Genomic DNA, 17,977 nt, shown 5'->3' with positions numbered 1-17,977 from the left:
TAAATTTGGCATGGGTGTCGTACTGGTCGGATTTAATTTCCATTGAAAGAAGGATAAACAATATTTATTATTCTATACATTCTCCCATATTCACCTCAACCTACGCTGAACTAAACTTCGACTTCAATGCCTTAGATTTTAATTTTACGCAATGAGGTCCTAAGTATTTTTGAATGTTTTTCTCTGCGCCACATCACTTAGCTCATGTATTTAATATTTGCCCCAATTTTAAGATTGATCCACATCTAGATAAGTGTTAGCTGTGTAGTCTGTAAGAATATTATGTATTCCAAGACTTGGAAATAAATAAATATTTAATGTGCGTCTCGGTATTTTTCCACAAATACCTGCAGTTTTACGCCCTCTCCGAAAGCAAACGGTTTTTATGAGTAGCTTTTTCATGACAAAAAACACTCGAAGGCTTACCATTGTCAGCCGAGAAGTGGCCACCAATTAGAAGAACGTTTTTTTTCAACTGGTGTTTCTGCTCTCGCAACAAAAACTCTTATCAAAAGAATTTTAATTTTCTTTATTTCCTGCCGAAACGCAAAGGCGTTTTCTTCGCTTTTTCAAAAGCAACTTAAACCGTCCCTCTTTCCTCCACATTTGTTTATATGTACATCACTTAATTACAGTTATTTGCTCTTCATTCATAGCCTCAGAGAGCTCAACGCTTCAATGATGGCTAAATATTGGCCCTGACAGCCTAATTACTTAGTACTTACAAAAGGTGTCAAAAGAGAAACATGAAAAGTGCTTTCATCATCATCAGCCCATTTTATTCTTGCTGATTGGCCAAACCATACAAGCAAAAGGTCGTGTCAAAATTGACAGTCGTTAATTCCCTATTTTAGCTAGCAATTAGGAAAAAAGCTGTTAGCTTTGAATATGTTTTAGTGCGACGGAGTTGTGAGGTGCAGAGAGCTTATGCTTTCTTTATTGGAAATCGAAAGATTCAAATGAGACACAAAAACGAGCGGCATTAATAATTTATGTACGACATTGAACGACTCATTTGTACTGTTTTCCGGAAGGAAAAAATGATTAGTACTTCTTATTGAATTCTACCAAAACAGCTGAATGGCTGGTGGAATGAATAGCTAAATGGTAGTAATCATATATTGTAAGTTCATTGTTTCTATTATTTATTTGTCATAGTGATACACTTTTTACTTTACTCAGGTGTTCAAACAGAAACTTGTCTCATGGCTGAGTAATTACTTATGTATTTTCTTTTGCCCCATATGTTCCGTTCAAGTTCACTTAACTAAGCCTGAAATATTGTATTTTAGCTGCCATTCATTTCCTATTGTTGCGTAAGTAGATTAAGTTAGGTTCGGTTGGATGACTGTAACTCTATACAGAATTCAGGGAGGCGGAGTGAAGGCACATACATGTGTTACCACATGAGGGGTGTTCAATTAGATTTCGCCCACTTCATCCTGCACTGCGGTCACTGCTTTCTTTCGATGAATGTTTAAAAATCCCGACTGTCCCTTAGATATTCTAGAAAGTAATTGCTAAGATAATGTTGTTCTATCCAGATCAGAGCAATAACAGCGGTAATGCTCTAAAACCCTCTCATATATGCAGTTCCGAGAAAAGTAATTCAAAAGGCAGCCTATCAACATGAGAAGGGTTTGCATTTGGCATATCGCGAAATCCGGTGAGATTAGAGCTAAAAATTGTATACAATTTTATTGAATTTGATAAAAATTTGATACTATTAACTACTCAACTCATTGAAATCCGAAACAAGTCAATGTCTGCAAAATGAAGGTTGTGTTAGGTGTTACGGTGCAGCTCCTATAAATAAATATATGCCGTTTATAAACTTCAAATTTAATCTCGTTTCTTTTATAAGAGTAAGTTTTTATAACTCTCTCTTGCCAACAAGTGCTACTTTGGACTAAGTAGGCAATTGGGTAGTAAATTCCTCTCTACGAACAAAACTAACACTTTATAAGACTCTTATCATGCCCGTCCTAACGTATAGTGCGGAAGCTTATACAATAACAATATTCGATGAGGCGCCCCTTGGAGTGTTTAACCTAATGATTCTGCAGAAGATTTTTGGATCTTTACACGTAGGTGACGGCGAGTATCGCATTCGATGGAACGATGAGCTGTATGTACTTTACGACGACATTGCCAAAGCGCAGCGAATAGAGATCCAGCGGCTACGTTGGCTGGGTCATGTCGCTCGAATGGATACAAACGCTCCGGCCCTGAAAGTATTCCAGCTGGCAGTAGCAGAGAAAGAGAAAGACCTCCTCTGCGTTGGAAAGATCAGGTGGAGAAGGACCTGGATTCACTTGGTGTGTCCTACTGGTGAAGGTTAGTACGAGAAAGAAACGACTGGCGCTTTTTTAAACTCTGCCAAAATCGCGTAAGCGGATATTCAGCCAATCAGGAAGAAGAAAAATAGCTGGCCCTACTTCTTAGCTTCAGAACCGCCTCTATTATTGCAAATAATATAGCTTGATATACTCTACTACTCTTCCATAAATTCAAGTGGCATATTTATTGTTTAGCCTAAAGCCGAGATGGCAGTATGTCTTACATCTAAGTCGACAACGTTGCTTCATTCTTCCCTTTCAAAGATTTTTATGTTCTGACCGTGTCAGTCTCCTTAACACTAAACTTTATTTATTCCAATAATGACTGTTCTGCCAAATATAAATAAAAAAACTCCCATATGATCCCAGTGTAGTTACTACGTAGATATGGTATGTGCGGCTTCGGATCACAACATATCTCTTCGTCCACGTGAGAAATGAGCGGGCAGATTTCTGCTGCCGAATACACGGTGACGTGGCTGGCGATGTTACTTGCTCAATTTCGTTTTTCACCATAGCTGCAGGCAAGCCTTGTAAGCAGGCATCCTTGACAACGTGAGGATATAAATTTAATGAGCAAATGGGTGTAAGGTAAAACAACTTAATTGAATGTAGGGGGCAAAAATGAGTGAATTTAGGAAATGCACAGCTGACTCCGTTATCAGTGAACATGATGATTCATATATTTATAAACATGGATCGAAAAGAGTAAAAGAATCATAATCTTTGACAAGATTAGTTTTGATTTGTGGTTATTAGTATTGTTGGTTACAAAACCATTATTAGTGATATATATACATATATATATGTATACAATATATAATTGGCGCGTACACCCTTCCCAGGCGTTTGGACGAGATCCTCCTCCTATTTATGGTGTGCGTCTTGATGTTGCTCCACAAATGGAGAGTCCTACAGTTTCAAGCCGATTCCGAACGGCAGATATTTTTTATGAGGAGCTATTTCTGGCAGAAATACACTCAGAGGTTTGCCATTGCCTACCGAGTGGCGACCGCTATTAGAAAAATGTTTTTCTTAATCTTGGTGTTGCACCGAGATTCGAACCTACGTTCTCTGTGAATTCCGAATGGTAGTCACGCACCAATCCATTCGGCTGCGACGGCTGCGCCATTATTAGTTAGTTCCACAAAATTCAACACGAAAAAATTGATAAATAACAACTGAAAAAACTGTCATAAAGAAATTTATTTATTGGCTTGGTATGGAAAACGTTTTTGGAGCTCACTAAGTAAAATGCACTTCAAAGAGAAAATGCAAATGATAAAATATATAAGCCCACGATGAAAGATTAAAAAACCACGTTAATACGGAGGCCTCTATTCTTGCGAACCCAGTTAATTGGAGCAGAAGACTGAAACGCAAAAAGCCCAAAGACTTAATGTACTAACCACACCTTAGCGTTAATTGTTGTATATACCTTATTTTCTAAATTCTAAACAAATTGGTCTTTAGTTAATAACATTTTGCTTTGTAACTAGTCGCAATGTAAAATAATAAAAGAAAGTAAGTAAACAAATAATTCTCCCATATACGTAAGTAACAATTGGCTTGAAAATGTGTGACTTTGAATTTTTCATAGCTATAAAAGCACCTGTAAGATGTTATATATAATCGTGGGTGTATGCAAAGGATAACATTTCGTTTTACCAAAACAAGATTTCGGCAATAGATTCCAGTAGAGGAAATCGGCACTTTGCAAACTACAGCTGATTTTTTCCTTTCTGAGACGTCTTATGGTACATCAACCCTGGACACTATGATTCTTCCATTTTAGATTTATGGTACGTTCAGCAGTTCTATCTAAACAACAATGGGGACATTTTGGTGACACATTTTTGTGACACATTTTAACCATTTAACTCTTGAATAGAAGAAATTTCTTGTCCTTTTGCGGAAAATGGCCAAAAATACTCATAACAGGCATAAAATGTACCAAGAAATATTTGCGACTAAATTCTACTATAAGTTTCTTAGTATAATACAATATATCAAAGCCCAAATTCAACTTAAACCCCAGAAATAAACGAAAACGAAAAGTGTATGGTAAACTGCATGTATGTATTGAAATATTTTTTCTTTTTTTTTGAAATTTCTTTGGCGTATAATAAAATAATTGTTACGATAAAATTTTGAATCTGAAAGCAACTTTTATTAAAATAAAATTTATTACATTTCTAAATAGACTCATGTCAAGGCGGGAATGATATTTAAATTACGTTTTGCTCTCCCTTTTTAATAAAAAGGGGAAACATTTATTATATATGAGTGTGATGTAAGAATTTTTTGTGCAGCTGTTTTTAATTATTAACAAATCAGTTTTATCAAAAAACATGTTCCGCAAAACTATAAATAAAATCTATAGGAATAACAGATTATGCAAAAGTTTACTCAAATAATCAGTTTTTACAAATTTACAGTTTTTTTCTTTCTCTTTCTTCATTTTTGGAAAATATTTTGCTTAAATGCGCGCCACTTTCCTAATAACGCAGATCAACTGAAATTACACTTAATTTTACTAATGCAGCCAATTTGGGTGATACGAGTAGCTCATGATTACTTAAATGCTAATGCCTCTTTCATAGTTAATTTCAAAAATTGTTTTAATTCTAACCTATAAACTAATTGTGTTACTTAGTCACTATTAAATACAGCATTTAATTAGGAAAAGCTTTGATTGTGTGTGTGAGTGTTGGATTTGTGTATGCGAAACACATAGGTAAGTGCACTGTAATTACATTTAGTAACAAATAGAGAAGGTCAGAAGTACATTAATACATGCATATGCACTCATACATATACGTGCATATGTACGACGCGTGTGCTCCAACAACAAAAGTTACTTTTGAATTTAGCATTTGATTTATTGACATTTGCTTTATTTGTTTTTGTTTATTCGCTATAGCGAAAGATATAACTAAACTTGTCAATTATTTACTTGTTTACTTTCCTGCTATTTATCGTCTCAGCTTTGCCTAAGTGCGTACTCACACATGCACACATACAAGTATATCTTATTACATTAGTTAATTTGTTTTGACTTCTATTTATTTATTTAATACTCGCTCTTTGTCTCTCTCTCTCGCGCACCTCTTCTCTTAATTACCTACTATGTGTTATTATTTGCATTTTTCGTTCGACACAATTGACAAAATGTATCCGTCCATTTGCTTAATGTAGTGTTAGCTGTTGTTGGTGTTGTTGCTATTGCTGGTACCGAAGTCGCTGTTGTAGTAGTTGGGCGCTGCCCTCCCTCCATTCCCTAGGTTTCGTCTCAGAGATATCTCGGACGTGACATGCAGCACAACAAACTCATATTCCTGCAAATGAAGTTGTGATTGCTTTTCACCGATTCAAGCGCCGCACTGCGCTCTATGTGATCCGGAAGGTAGGCAGATAGGAAGAAATAGAAAAGCAAATTCATATTAAATTTATGAAATTATTTGGGCGTTAATTTATACGTTGTTTTCAATGCCATCTTTGTTCTTAGTGCAAGGGGAATAAGAAATGGATTTGAAATGAAATAGAAAATTATTATAACTTCTCAAAATTACTCTGAAATAACTGGTCAACAAATGAAATGTATTTCTTTCATTCTTGCTACGAATACTTTACTATGGAAGAAAATGTTGCCTTCCTCTTAAAGAATGACTTCAATTATTTTTCTTCCATCTGTAAACACCAATCGCACTTTTCTTTTATACACTCTCACACACTCCTGAAAGGGTATTCTTTCCCATTTTCAATTGCACCTCATATACAAATATCTAAAGTAAATATTTGTTTTACTCTTTCCTTTGTTTTCCTTTCTTTCGGCCTGTCGTTGAAGAATGCAAATTTTATCATTCAACTGAGTTCCGTCGTATTTGAGGCAACTGGTTTTTTGCTTTTTAATTTTTGTCAAAAATCCATACTCTCTGAAAATAGTGACAAGGGAAATTAAAGATAGTCTTAATCAACCAGAAAGTGTTTAACTGCAGAAATTGTAATTTTTTTCTCAGGAAACTCAATTGCAAGTCAAATGTCGAAGATAGAGCAAGAATAGTTGCTATAGCATTTAAAGACGAATAGAATCAGTTTGGGGACTTTCCCCATACAATGTTCATTGGTTTCCCGCAGCAATAGTCAGCCTAATTTCAGCTAAGGCGTACTGGTATGATGGCCGGCTTTAGATGGGTGCTAGGTCATAGAAATATAGCAGGAAACTGTATGGCAGATGAACTTGCCCGAAAAGGTACAACCCATACAATCGGATAAAGCGTTGATATCCATGTCCATAGCCACTTGTAAATTACTGATAGACAGAGAAACTATTAAAATATTAAATATAAAATGGCAAAAACTAATAACATGCGAATTAAGCAAATTGACATGGTCGAAGCTCAACAGTGGTCGTTCAAAACGCCTGCTAAAACTGAACAGAGAGAATACAAGAACGTTGATTGGTGTATTAGATAGTCATTGTCTAATAGGTAACCATGCTAGAAGGCTGGGAATTCCATACTATGATTATTGCAGAAGATGCTATAATACAGAAGAGAAGGAAACCATTAGACACTTCCTTTGTGAGTGTGAAGCATTAGCATTACACGCTTGGCAGTACATTTTCAATAGATGTAGCGGATATAGCGCATCTTAAACTAACGAAGTTAAGCTCATTTATAAAAGCCACAAGATGGTATAAAAGTGTAAGGAAAAAGTTCCAATGGTATATCCAGGGCCGTAAAGAGCATATCCGGGCCCCGGGGGAAAATTGCAAGTGCGGGCCCTTTCCATTTATGTCTTATTCATATGAATACGTATGATCTCGAGTCCGAGCCCCTCTTAGAACTCCGTGCCCGGGTTAAAAAGTCCCCGATCCCAATCAAAGATGTAACGCCACTTGCATTACACACATAACCACCTTCTTTGGAAAATGTCACTCTGTGTCCTCTATCGGTATTTTTTGCCACCGAAATTTAATTCGTTCGTACGCAACTCGGGCACAAATAACGTGTTCTGAAACTCAATATGCCTATGACCAATTGCACTTGATACTGACAACTTCACCACGCCTTTGCCTTTAACATCTGCACAAGCCTGACTCGCCAAATTGAGCTTCGCTTTTGACGTATTCTCCATCGTTTTAAAATTATATTCATCACCACAAAGGTGCGCCGTACATCCACTGTCTAACACCCATCCGCGCTTTAATCGTAGTACTCACACCAAATGTCCCGTCTGTTGTGCCAGAATGGAATGCAACATACGTATCGTCAACACTATATGCCAAACTTTTGGAATTTCTACCGCCTTCATCTTTGAAGGGCATACGCTAATCTTGTGCCCTAGTACACCACACTTGAAACATCTCATTTCTTTTTTACTTTTAGAAAAATGTTTACGACCACCAACGTGACTTTGTAGTCATTGCTATTACTGTGCTGCTCGATGACTGCTGGCGTGCTACGCTCTCTTCCATTATTTTTACTTTAAGCACTTCAGCGATTGGAAGTGAATAGCGTGATTCGATTGCACAACGAAAATTCTCATAAGTAGACATCAAGCTGTATAACAGCTTAATTGAAAGAAGATCTCCATTTATCTGAACGCTCATACTCTCCAATTTGTCTACGGCATCAACAAATTTCGCAATATGCTCTTTCACGTTTTCGCCTTCCACCAACTTCTATAGCACTAGCTGCTTCAGTAGCGTTGCCTTTCGCGCCGGACCTTTTGACGCATAAATCGATTCCAATTTGACCCACACTTCTCGTGATGTCTCACATCCACGATGGATGTATAGCCAAAATCAAATCAGCTTTAGCTTTACTGTCATTTCTCAACCAGCTTCTTGCAGCAGGCTAGGTTTCTGGCGGTGTCACAATAGTACCACTTACATATTCCCACAGATCGTTTTTGACCAGCAATGATTCTACTTGCATGCTCCAAGTATCGAAATTCTCCTTCGACAACAGCTCGATCCAGGATGAGGTGGATGCAGAACTCGTGGCCATCACACTAAATGTCTCGCTATATTTGTATGTGTCGATTTGATTTACCAAATTTTGATTTATCTTCAAAATATTATCCATGGACAAACTATAGGACTAAATACGCTTTATTCTGGGCGCATAACCTAATACGATGCACGAATTATTTAGCAATCTTTATTTAGAGATTTACAAAAGACGATATTAATGCGGTCACGGAAATGAGAAGAATAAGAATAAAGAAACAGATGATAAGTAATAACAGATGACACGCACAGTGTTGCCAGAAATAACTTCAGCACACCTATAAAAAGCACCTCTCTTTGTTGCCAGCAATCGGAATTGTTAGTCGATTAAATTATGCAGCTAAAACGTAATTATAATTTATACTACTTGCAAAGCAAATTTGTGCACTTGGCATGAGCTCTTGATTCTCTACATCCCGAATTGGCGTGTTCGCCCCACTTATCTATGCACCATACATATGCGCGCCCTCTGACCATTTAAAACTTTTACTGCGCTTGCTGATTGCTCTGATAACTGCTGTCCTGCCAACTTGTTGATACAATTTTCTCACTTAACCGGATCCATCAATGCCAGCAACTGGCAAGGGCCAAACACATACACATGCACACACATAAAATAATACTTACCAATGCATTTACATACATACAAACATGAAGAGTGGGCACATTCATTACTGGCTCGATAACTTCAATTTTAATTGTTGGTGAGCACTGCTGCAGCTACGAATATGATTGCATTCTACATGCGTACAATACACACAATACGTATATGTATACATGTCACTCCGTATGCCCCATTGCTGCCTCATGAACTGTAAGTAATTCCACTAAAGTGGACGCATTGCACACACACATGCTAACATTTGCACGCTCGAACAAATAATTTCGTGTTTTTAACAATTCCCCAGTCGATTGTAATAGCAACTATTGTAATTACACGAACAATTTTCGTGCATTTGCTGGTACTCACCCAGATATGTGTCATGTTGTGGCATGTACTCTTGCATCTCAGACAATAGCACCGCTATATCCTGCGAATCCTTTGTAATGCTGCATAATTCCTCCTGATTGAAGTCGGGTGTTATTTGCTTGCAAAGCAATATTTGGCTGATGACATTGCCGAGGTTGGAGGGTCCGGCGCGGTTTTCTGTGGAATGATGAATAATGCAAATGAAAATTCAAGAATTCATTTATTAGGAATTTATATTAATTAATCTCTATATACATTAACACAATATTGAATAAATTTATGGGCATCATCAAAAGTTCTGTGAAAAAGTGCCGATACATGACTTTGCAATTTAGTTTCAGTTTTCGGCTTTGGAGTCACACTGAGATTTAAAAAAAATTTTGTATACCAGTAATATGTTCCTAACCTTGGTTGTCCAAAACACCTTCTACATCTTTGAGGATCTTCTAACAGATCCTTTTTAAACAATTTCTTAACGCTTAAAAGTTCGACTATACAAGAATTTGAATACGCAAATCTAGTACGCAATTCTTATTAGGAAAACCTTATTGGTGGTGGTGAAAGAGCAATTGTGACTGGGAAACTACCTAATACCAGCCTTGTCCAACAATCTAATTTGCTTGATTTTGAAACGATAATGAAATAACTTTCAGCTTCTCGCACTGTAATTACAAATCCCATCGAAAAATAACAAAGATACATATTTTTTCTAACCCCTCAAAAAGGCATTTGCTGATCGATCAGCATAGCAGCGCTCTTTTTTTCTTCCCCGGCCGAATTTTAAAAATTGTTCAATGAAATTCTATAGAACATTGAATAATATCAGCTCATAAGTAAAGGGTGATAAATTTAGAGGTATCGGATTTTAAATTGAAATAAAACCACGACAATTCAAATTGATTGGGCAATCTTTATTATTTTTGTGAAGAATCATTCATGACATTTATCTTTTAAAGATAATCCCTTTCAAATGTTGGCCGCAACTGCGCCGTAATTCGGCCATCCGTAAACATCAATTTTGATTGACTCGCTGCAGGACTTCGGTCGGTATCACGTGAATAACTTTGGTAATGTTTTCTTGCAATGCCTCAATCGAAACTGATTTACCCACAAAACAGTTAGACTACAGACCGCCACAAATAAAAGTCCAAAGGTGTGATATCATACAATTTTCGTGGTCAATCCAAATGTTGTCCCGAGCTTCAATTACCGGCATCAAAAAATCGTTTATTATGGCCTATTGGAAAAAGTACCTCAAATCTGGTCACCATTTAGTTAAAAACTTGCTACTTGAAGACTAGAGAAATTAAATCTAGGGATGGAATGAAATGGAGTAGTCTATGACCGGAATTTTTGTTCAAGAAAGCAGCTAATATTACCCTTAATACGAAAGGTCAAGAGATAGGATTTAAATAATTTGATTCAGAATTCCCTCAGCAAACTTCTCAGATATTGTATGAATCTTATCAGTTTGTGAAAGGAAAAATAATGGAGTTGGTCCATTCTCCGAACCATATAAACCACAATTCGACTCAAAAATATACCATCTGATTCTGGTGAAAGCCGGGTAGCAACAAAGAAAATACTTTATACCATCCTGCTCTTCCAACTAAGATGTAAACATTGGATTGTCGATGATGCTTACGGTGACCACCTGTCATTTTCATGGATTATACCACAGTATTAGTCCTATCAGGGCTCACAGCTTTTGTTATGACCTTGCCAGGTCTTTTCAGGAAAGACTTGTTTATTTTGCAGGTATCAGTACTCAAACGTGTTTCATAAGTTTTTTTAATGAAAGCTCCTATTCCCGTTTATCCTAACCCTAAAACTGGCTCCTGTACAAATGGACACTCCCAGGTACTACAGTTTGCCAATTCATCAGTAAGTTCGCTGCCTTGAACACTGCAATATTTCGGCATCCACATAATCAAGCTCATTCGACCTTTCAACGGAGTTTGGCCTTAATTTATATTCATGGAGCATGGAGCTGATTTTATGTGCTCGTCATTTGTCGTCAATTATCCAGTCTACTATTTAAAGTTTTGCAAATATGTCCGTTTTTTTTATCAATGACCGTTGGCATCATACGGAAAGCAGTAAAGTATCTGAAGTTAGTGCGCAGATAGGCATGGCAGTACAATTTTCAGTATTGGAGTTATCGATGTTACAATTTAGGCGTAACACATAAATTAAACTCGAAGCTTTTCTGGTCAGTATTCCTATCGGCAAGGTATGTTAGACGGAAGTTATGCCAATTGTAAGCCGAAGAACTACTGCTAATGGAAAATGGACCATATAGCAATAATATATAAAGCTGATCACGGATGGAGCCGTGATTGTCAAAAGGTCGCATAATCAGGATTAGCACCAAAATGCATATTGAGTGTCTATATTTTGGAAGATTACAGGGCAAAAGTTTATTAAACGCTGAATCGCCAAAGCTGATCAAACTGAAACAAGCAGAAATGACCGTAACTGATCAAAGGATATGCGTTGCATTTCACCTTAAGAATCCCACACCTCAAATATTCTGGACGCCACAGAAGTTGAGAGTGCGGATAACTTCTCCAGGCTAATGACTCTTAGAATTTAGAGAGGCCCGCAAAATGCGCTTCAAAAATACTCTGTTTTAGAATAACCAGAAATCTTGTTTTAACATTGCCCAAATTTGTGAGCAATCATTTTAGTTAACAAATTATAGTAACACACGGCGCATAGATGACATTTTTGTTGTCTGTATATGTGTTGCCTCACTTCCTTTAGAAAATAACCTGGACAGTTAACAAATGCATAAATAATTATCTGCATATTTATGTATCATACTTAACTGCGTGTTGCGAAGGCTGTGCTTACAATAATGAGGACTTAATACGTTTATTGCCATTTTATCATAGAACCTATTTATTTTTAGTGAGCTATAATTGAAAATAAATATGCGGTAGTTGCGTATGTTGTACAGTAGGTCGGGTCGATTTAAAAATCGCTCATTGCTCTGTGAAAATCGTATTCTAGGGATCAAAATAAGAAACTTTTCCGAAGGAACCATATCTAAAACGAATTCTGATGCCCCCCAATTTGGGTCGAACGAAAAATCCCACTGTGACCCATTTAGAGTGCTCCAATAGAGTCCAAATGTATGACCGACCCCCACTAACTTTGGACGGTCGATCCACCCATGTCAGTGGCACAGCCCCTGGAACTCCCCTGGGGGGTTCCCCATACAATCATTTCAAAATATCACCATTTTTGGCCTTTACATGAGAAAAGAAACTAAAAAGTTCGACCCAAATTGGGGGACATCAGAATTCGTTTTAGAGGTATGGTTCCTTCGGCAAAGTTTCTTATTTTGATCCCTAGAATATGATTTTCACAGAGCAATGGGCCATTTTTTTGCCTCCCCACAAATCGACCCGGCCTATTGTACAGATTCCAAAGAGAAATGCCGATATAATCGTTGGAAGAAAGAACACAAGCGGTAAAAAAGCTCTATTGAAAGGGTTAACAAGCAACAGCTGTACTTTCTTACTTATATTAAACGATTCAGAATGATAAAATCGGTTAATTTCGAACCTCATGTCGTATAACAAAATTAATCAGACACTACCTACATTATAATATTTTTAAACATTTAGGATGACTTTCTCGCTAACCATGTAGAGCATTTTCAGTTTAGATGAAGGAATTTTGAAATGGAACGATGCCTAAGTAAACGAAACATTTTTCCATTACTTCCAATTTCAGTGTAACTTTATTGAAATTAAGTTAAAACATTTTCAAAATTAATGAACCATTTTGAAAATTGGTTAGATACAACTTAAAGTGGGAGATCATCGTTCGAGATAGTTTTTTATGCAAACAGATGCATTTAATCTCAAAGTGCTAATAAGTACTACCAACGTAAAAGTAAATCCCAAAACAGTCCTACTAATTTTAATGACAACAGTTTTGTATACTTTCTAACACTAAAGCCTTGTTCGATGAACTTCATGCTTTTAATATACTTTGCTCTACAATAAACGATGGCGGAATTAGGTTTCAAATTTAAAATTTCTTGGTAATCACTGATCTTACGAGCGGGGAGGAGACCGCGCTATTTTCGTCTTTCGTTATTTAGTAACTATGTCGCAGTGGACAGATTAACAAGAAGATTACTTTAAGGCCAGTGATTCATGTGCATCTGCTCATCGTAGTTTTTGCTCAGGTTACAATGTTCGACGTTTACGTTATGCCCTAAGTGAAGATTTGATTCGTTTATGGGCGTGAAGGTTTTGGGCAGCAAGTTCGATGGCAAACTGTTTATGGCCGGAGCCTAGCAGGACATAGAAAAGAGTTTGCAGGTCGTCGTTACAAGTTTTCATGATAATCCACGTCAGTCCATGCGCAACAAAGCGGCTGCCCTGGGACTTCCAAAAAGTATTGTACATGAAATCTTGAGGAAGCATCCTAGACTTCATTGCTTCAAAATTGAAATCGTGCAAGCGCTTAAGTCTATCAATTACAATTTGCGTAAACATTTCTGCGGACTATGTTGGAACGATTTTGTATGGTAAACACTATATTTCGGAGTGATGAGGGAAACAGTTTCTGTGCATGGTGTGTCCTATAGGTCTATGCTGAATGATTATTTTCTGCCAATAATAAGAGAGTATGCTACCTTCTGTACAGACATATGCCGCACACGGCCGGAGAGACCATGGCGAAACTGCATGCTTTCTTCCCTAACAAATTGATAAGCCGTTTCGGCGGCGTATCTTGATACCACTGGTCGCCTGATCTTAGCACTATGGATTTTCTCTGTGGCGGTGCCTCAAAAGTAAAGTCTCTGAACCAAACCCAGTGACCATCTCGACAACACTTCTACTGCGAATTATATGGAGTATGGAGACCAGGTTTCAAGAATATATCCGATTAACACTTAGAGGCAATAATTTTTAGGAAATGTAGTCCGCATTTTTCTTTTGTAATATATTTTAATTCGCAATTCTTTTTTACTCGTACTTGTAATTCCCAATTCTGCCACCGCTCACCGGTACTGTTGGGCAGAGCAAGAATTGTTAGGTGATATTTGTAAGTTCAGGAACCACAAATTTCGTAACAGTATGTAGGTAGGTAGGTATAGTGGTTGTCGGTTGATACACCTAAGCCTGCTGTAGGCCCATTGTGATACCACCAGGGCTGTCCCCTCTCCTCACTCTACATTGTCCTCATTGAACCAACCTGTGGCTTTAATAAATCTAACAAGACTTGTTATTTTTATATTGGCTACTTCTGCCAACTTATTTAGGGAACTTTTTCCTAAAAAGTTGAACCTTCTTCTATCCAGAGCCATGCACCCGCATAGAAAGTGTTCTATGGTCTCTTCTTCTTCAATGTTGTTCCAGCTTCTGCAATAGTCGTTATAGGGTGCTCCCAGTCTACTGGCATGTCTACCAATCAGACAATGCCCGGTGAGGACCCGGAGAAGATTTCTCATATTTTTCCTGTTTAGTTTCAACAGTCGGTTTGTGCGGCCTGTATTCCATTCTAGTCATTCTACTAGTTCCACAGGTCAGGGACTGAGACCATAGCTTGTTGGCGGCACTGATAGTGTGTTTATCTATGAGCATTTTACAAGTTACTAAAGGTATAGGTACATATGTTCGCTTTGTCTGGTTGGATCGGTAATGTGGTACCCAATCTCGCTAGTTCGTCTGCTTTGTAGTTGCTTTCTATGTCTCCATGACCCGGCCCCCAGAGCAGGTTCATTATAAAGTACTGTGATAGTTCTGTCAAAACATCGGTACATTCTTTTACTGTCTTCGAGTTAATATTAGGCGACTTTAAGATTTCAAGGCCGATTGGCTATCTGAGTACATGTTTATATTTCTTGTGGTGAGGACACTTTTATTTAGGACTAGCAGGCCTTCCCTGATAGCCAAAATTTCAGCTTGAAATACACTGCAGTAATCCGATAGCCGGAATGAGAAATTGGGAAAGTTGTGGTAAAGGATGTGTTTAAATGCAACTCTACTGAGCTATAAAAGTCTGTCGTGCGTCTAGTATTCTAGCGTGACCCCTTCTGTTAATGGCTAAGTTACAAGATTCTCTTAACCTAGGTGCCGATTTCGCTCCCAGCTGTTTGCTGTAAGCCTCAATCGGTAATAAGTGCAGCATGACATTCATCGCTGCCGTGGGCGTAATCTTTAGTGCCCCGCTTATGCAGAGACTAGCGCCCCTTTGAATACTTTCTACTCGTTTTACTGTTGTTCTTGGCCGAGTGTTGGCCACCAGACTAAGACACCGTCATGATAGGCAGTACCACCGCTGTATAGGTATAGCCAGTGTATAACAGTAAGTATCTGAATGACGAAGAGAACTTGGTTTTCCTAAGGTTTGACAGGTTATTTTCACTAGAAGGCTCAAAGAAGGCTTGAAGAAGCCTTGACAAATCAACTATAAGTGAATAAGATCATCACCCAAATAAAGTTGCATGCCTTGCAAGTTGTCTTGACGCAAATTCAGTTTTGTCTTCGGCAAAAATACGAAGAAGGCCAAAAAATAATAAATATTTATATATTCAAAGACATTTTTCTACGTAATATGTTCAGCTTAAAATTTCAGGCGTTTTAAATATTATTTATTTATGGAAAATCTCTAAAATCTTTACTGCTTTGCCAACTTAAACTCAACAAATAATTTGGAAAATAGCTTGGGCAAACTACGATGTATCCACCGATGTCTCACCAAAATTAAATTTTTATTTACAAACTCTGTAGAGCGGTGCACAAGAATTGAAATTATTATAAGTAGTTTGTTTGCGCTTGTAGTAGTGCTAGCATAGTTCCTGCATTAAATGTAGCAGAAGTAGTTTAAGCCAATGCAATCACAGCGCGTGCGAAGGATTTAAATTGAAAGTAAAGCAAAGTTTTGCTAAGCTACTAAAGCAAAGTGAGTGTTGTTGGGATGCTGCTGAGAGTTGCTGAGTGCATTGGGTTACAAAGGGAAGTAAGAGCGAAGGTAATACGCAATGAACTTGAAGAAGTTTGTAGTAATGCTTGCAGCGAGACAAGCAATTCAACGAAATGGCAAGTCGGCATAAGCACCATCCCAAACAGACTTGCACACACACACATATAGGAGCATGTATAGTAAGCAAAAGTTTTTAATACCAGTTATAATCTAAAAACAAAGTGCTCGAACTAATTATACTTTCAAGTTGGGAAATCCAATAAAAAAGGTAGCATAAGTCCCGACTGCCACTGTTCACGGTATAGAAAGGACGTAGTCCGCCAAACGCCACATTAACAAAGGGCCACATCAACGAACTTCTCAGAAGGTAGCAGAAGAAGAGTTTCGTTGAACACTGGCAAAGTCCTAGGCAGAAAACGGTTATACCATCTAAATTATGAAACAATAAACTCCAGAATGAGCTAAAATTTTGAAAAAGCCTTCAAATTGAGGTACCCTATATTTGAGCCTTGTACAATCGATCTCTTTTAAACGCAGTGCGCAGTAGCTTAATAATAAAAATAATGACGGCTCCAAACGGCATATGGTTTCTATGGAAAAAGAAAACGTTATAACTGTGTCTGCCGATAGGCCATCGCTACTAAAAATATATACAAGGTGAACGATATGAAGTGTGAAATTAGTCTTTATTGATTTCAAAGACAAAATTATTCAAAAATGATTACAATTTCAACATATATTCACTTTAGCTCGATATGACCACCTTTTGCCTTGACTATAGCCTGAGTTGCATGCTGCACGAATGCTGCACGAATGTGATCTTGAGGTATTTTGGCCCATTCTCGTATAATCGCTTTTTCAGCGCATCCATATTGGGATAGTTTTTAGTCATCATCTTGCTCTCCAAAATGGACCAGATGGAATAGTCCATCGGATTTGCATCTGGTGAATTCGAAAGCCATTGTGTGGACGAAATGAAGTGTGGAACATGATTTTTTAACCATTCTTGGTTCACACGAGCTTTACGTGACGGAGCCGGGTCCTGTTAGAACGTCCATGATCTACGACCGAAATGTTTGCGTGTCCACGGCTCTAAAGCAGCTTCTAAAACATTCTCCCGATAATAAGTCGCATTCGTTTTGACACTCGATAAAAACGATTGGAGAGCGTCCATCAGCGGTCACTGCGGCCCAAAACATTACTTCCGATGGGAAATTGCTTCGAGTGGCCATACGTAGGCTCAAATTCTCGTATGAGCGTTCGTTTTGAGTGTTTATGAACTGCTCAATTGGGAAATTTTCTTCATCAGAAAACACAATGTTAGGAAATTCGCCACGTTCGTACAAGCGCAACAACTCCTTTGCTCTTTCGCACCGAACTTTTTTTTGCTGGGGTGAAACATCGTGTGCTTTTTGGAACTTGTAAGCCTTGACCTTAAGCACATTTTTCAGTATGCGCCGAATGCTGTCTTGCGATATTTTCAGTTCTTTGGCCATCTTTCTTCCACTTCGACGTGGATTTCGTTCAAGTCCAGCCTTCACTTTCCGAACCATTTCTGGCGTTGTTGCGGTTGTTTTTGGTGCACTTCCATAGCGTTTTGCAATGCTACCAATATCATGGTAACGTTTAATAGTGCGATACACAAACATTTTATTTACTTTGAGGTGCTTGAGCTCACGAACAATGGGTGGTTGTGATTTT

General features: G+C 37.8%; 1 protein-coding gene across 1 annotated transcript in view; it reads right to left on the bottom strand.

Annotated features, from left to right (window-relative positions):
• Positions 1-5,610: 5,610 nt before the first annotated feature.
• Positions 5,611-17,977, bottom strand: part of LOC129248067 (uncharacterized) — a 129,669-nt gene continuing 117,302 nt past the window's right edge. The window contains exons 4-5 of the mRNA XM_054887498.1: positions 9,326-9,502; positions 5,611-5,729 (exon numbers count right to left, since the gene is read on the bottom strand). Coding sequence (XP_054743473.1) covers positions 5,632-5,729; positions 9,326-9,502 — 275 coding nt within the window. The 3' untranslated portion in view covers positions 5,611-5,631. The remainder of the gene's footprint in view (positions 5,730-9,325; positions 9,503-17,977) is intronic.

This window comes from Anastrepha obliqua, chromosome 5 (genome assembly GCF_027943255.1).
Source record: "Anastrepha obliqua isolate idAnaObli1 chromosome 5, idAnaObli1_1.0, whole genome shotgun sequence".
In the NCBI taxonomy this organism is placed as follows: domain Eukaryota; kingdom Metazoa; phylum Arthropoda; class Insecta; order Diptera; family Tephritidae; genus Anastrepha; species Anastrepha obliqua.
The sequence above is the reverse complement of the archived record's forward strand: the minus strand, read 5'-3'. Positions and strand labels throughout refer to the sequence as shown.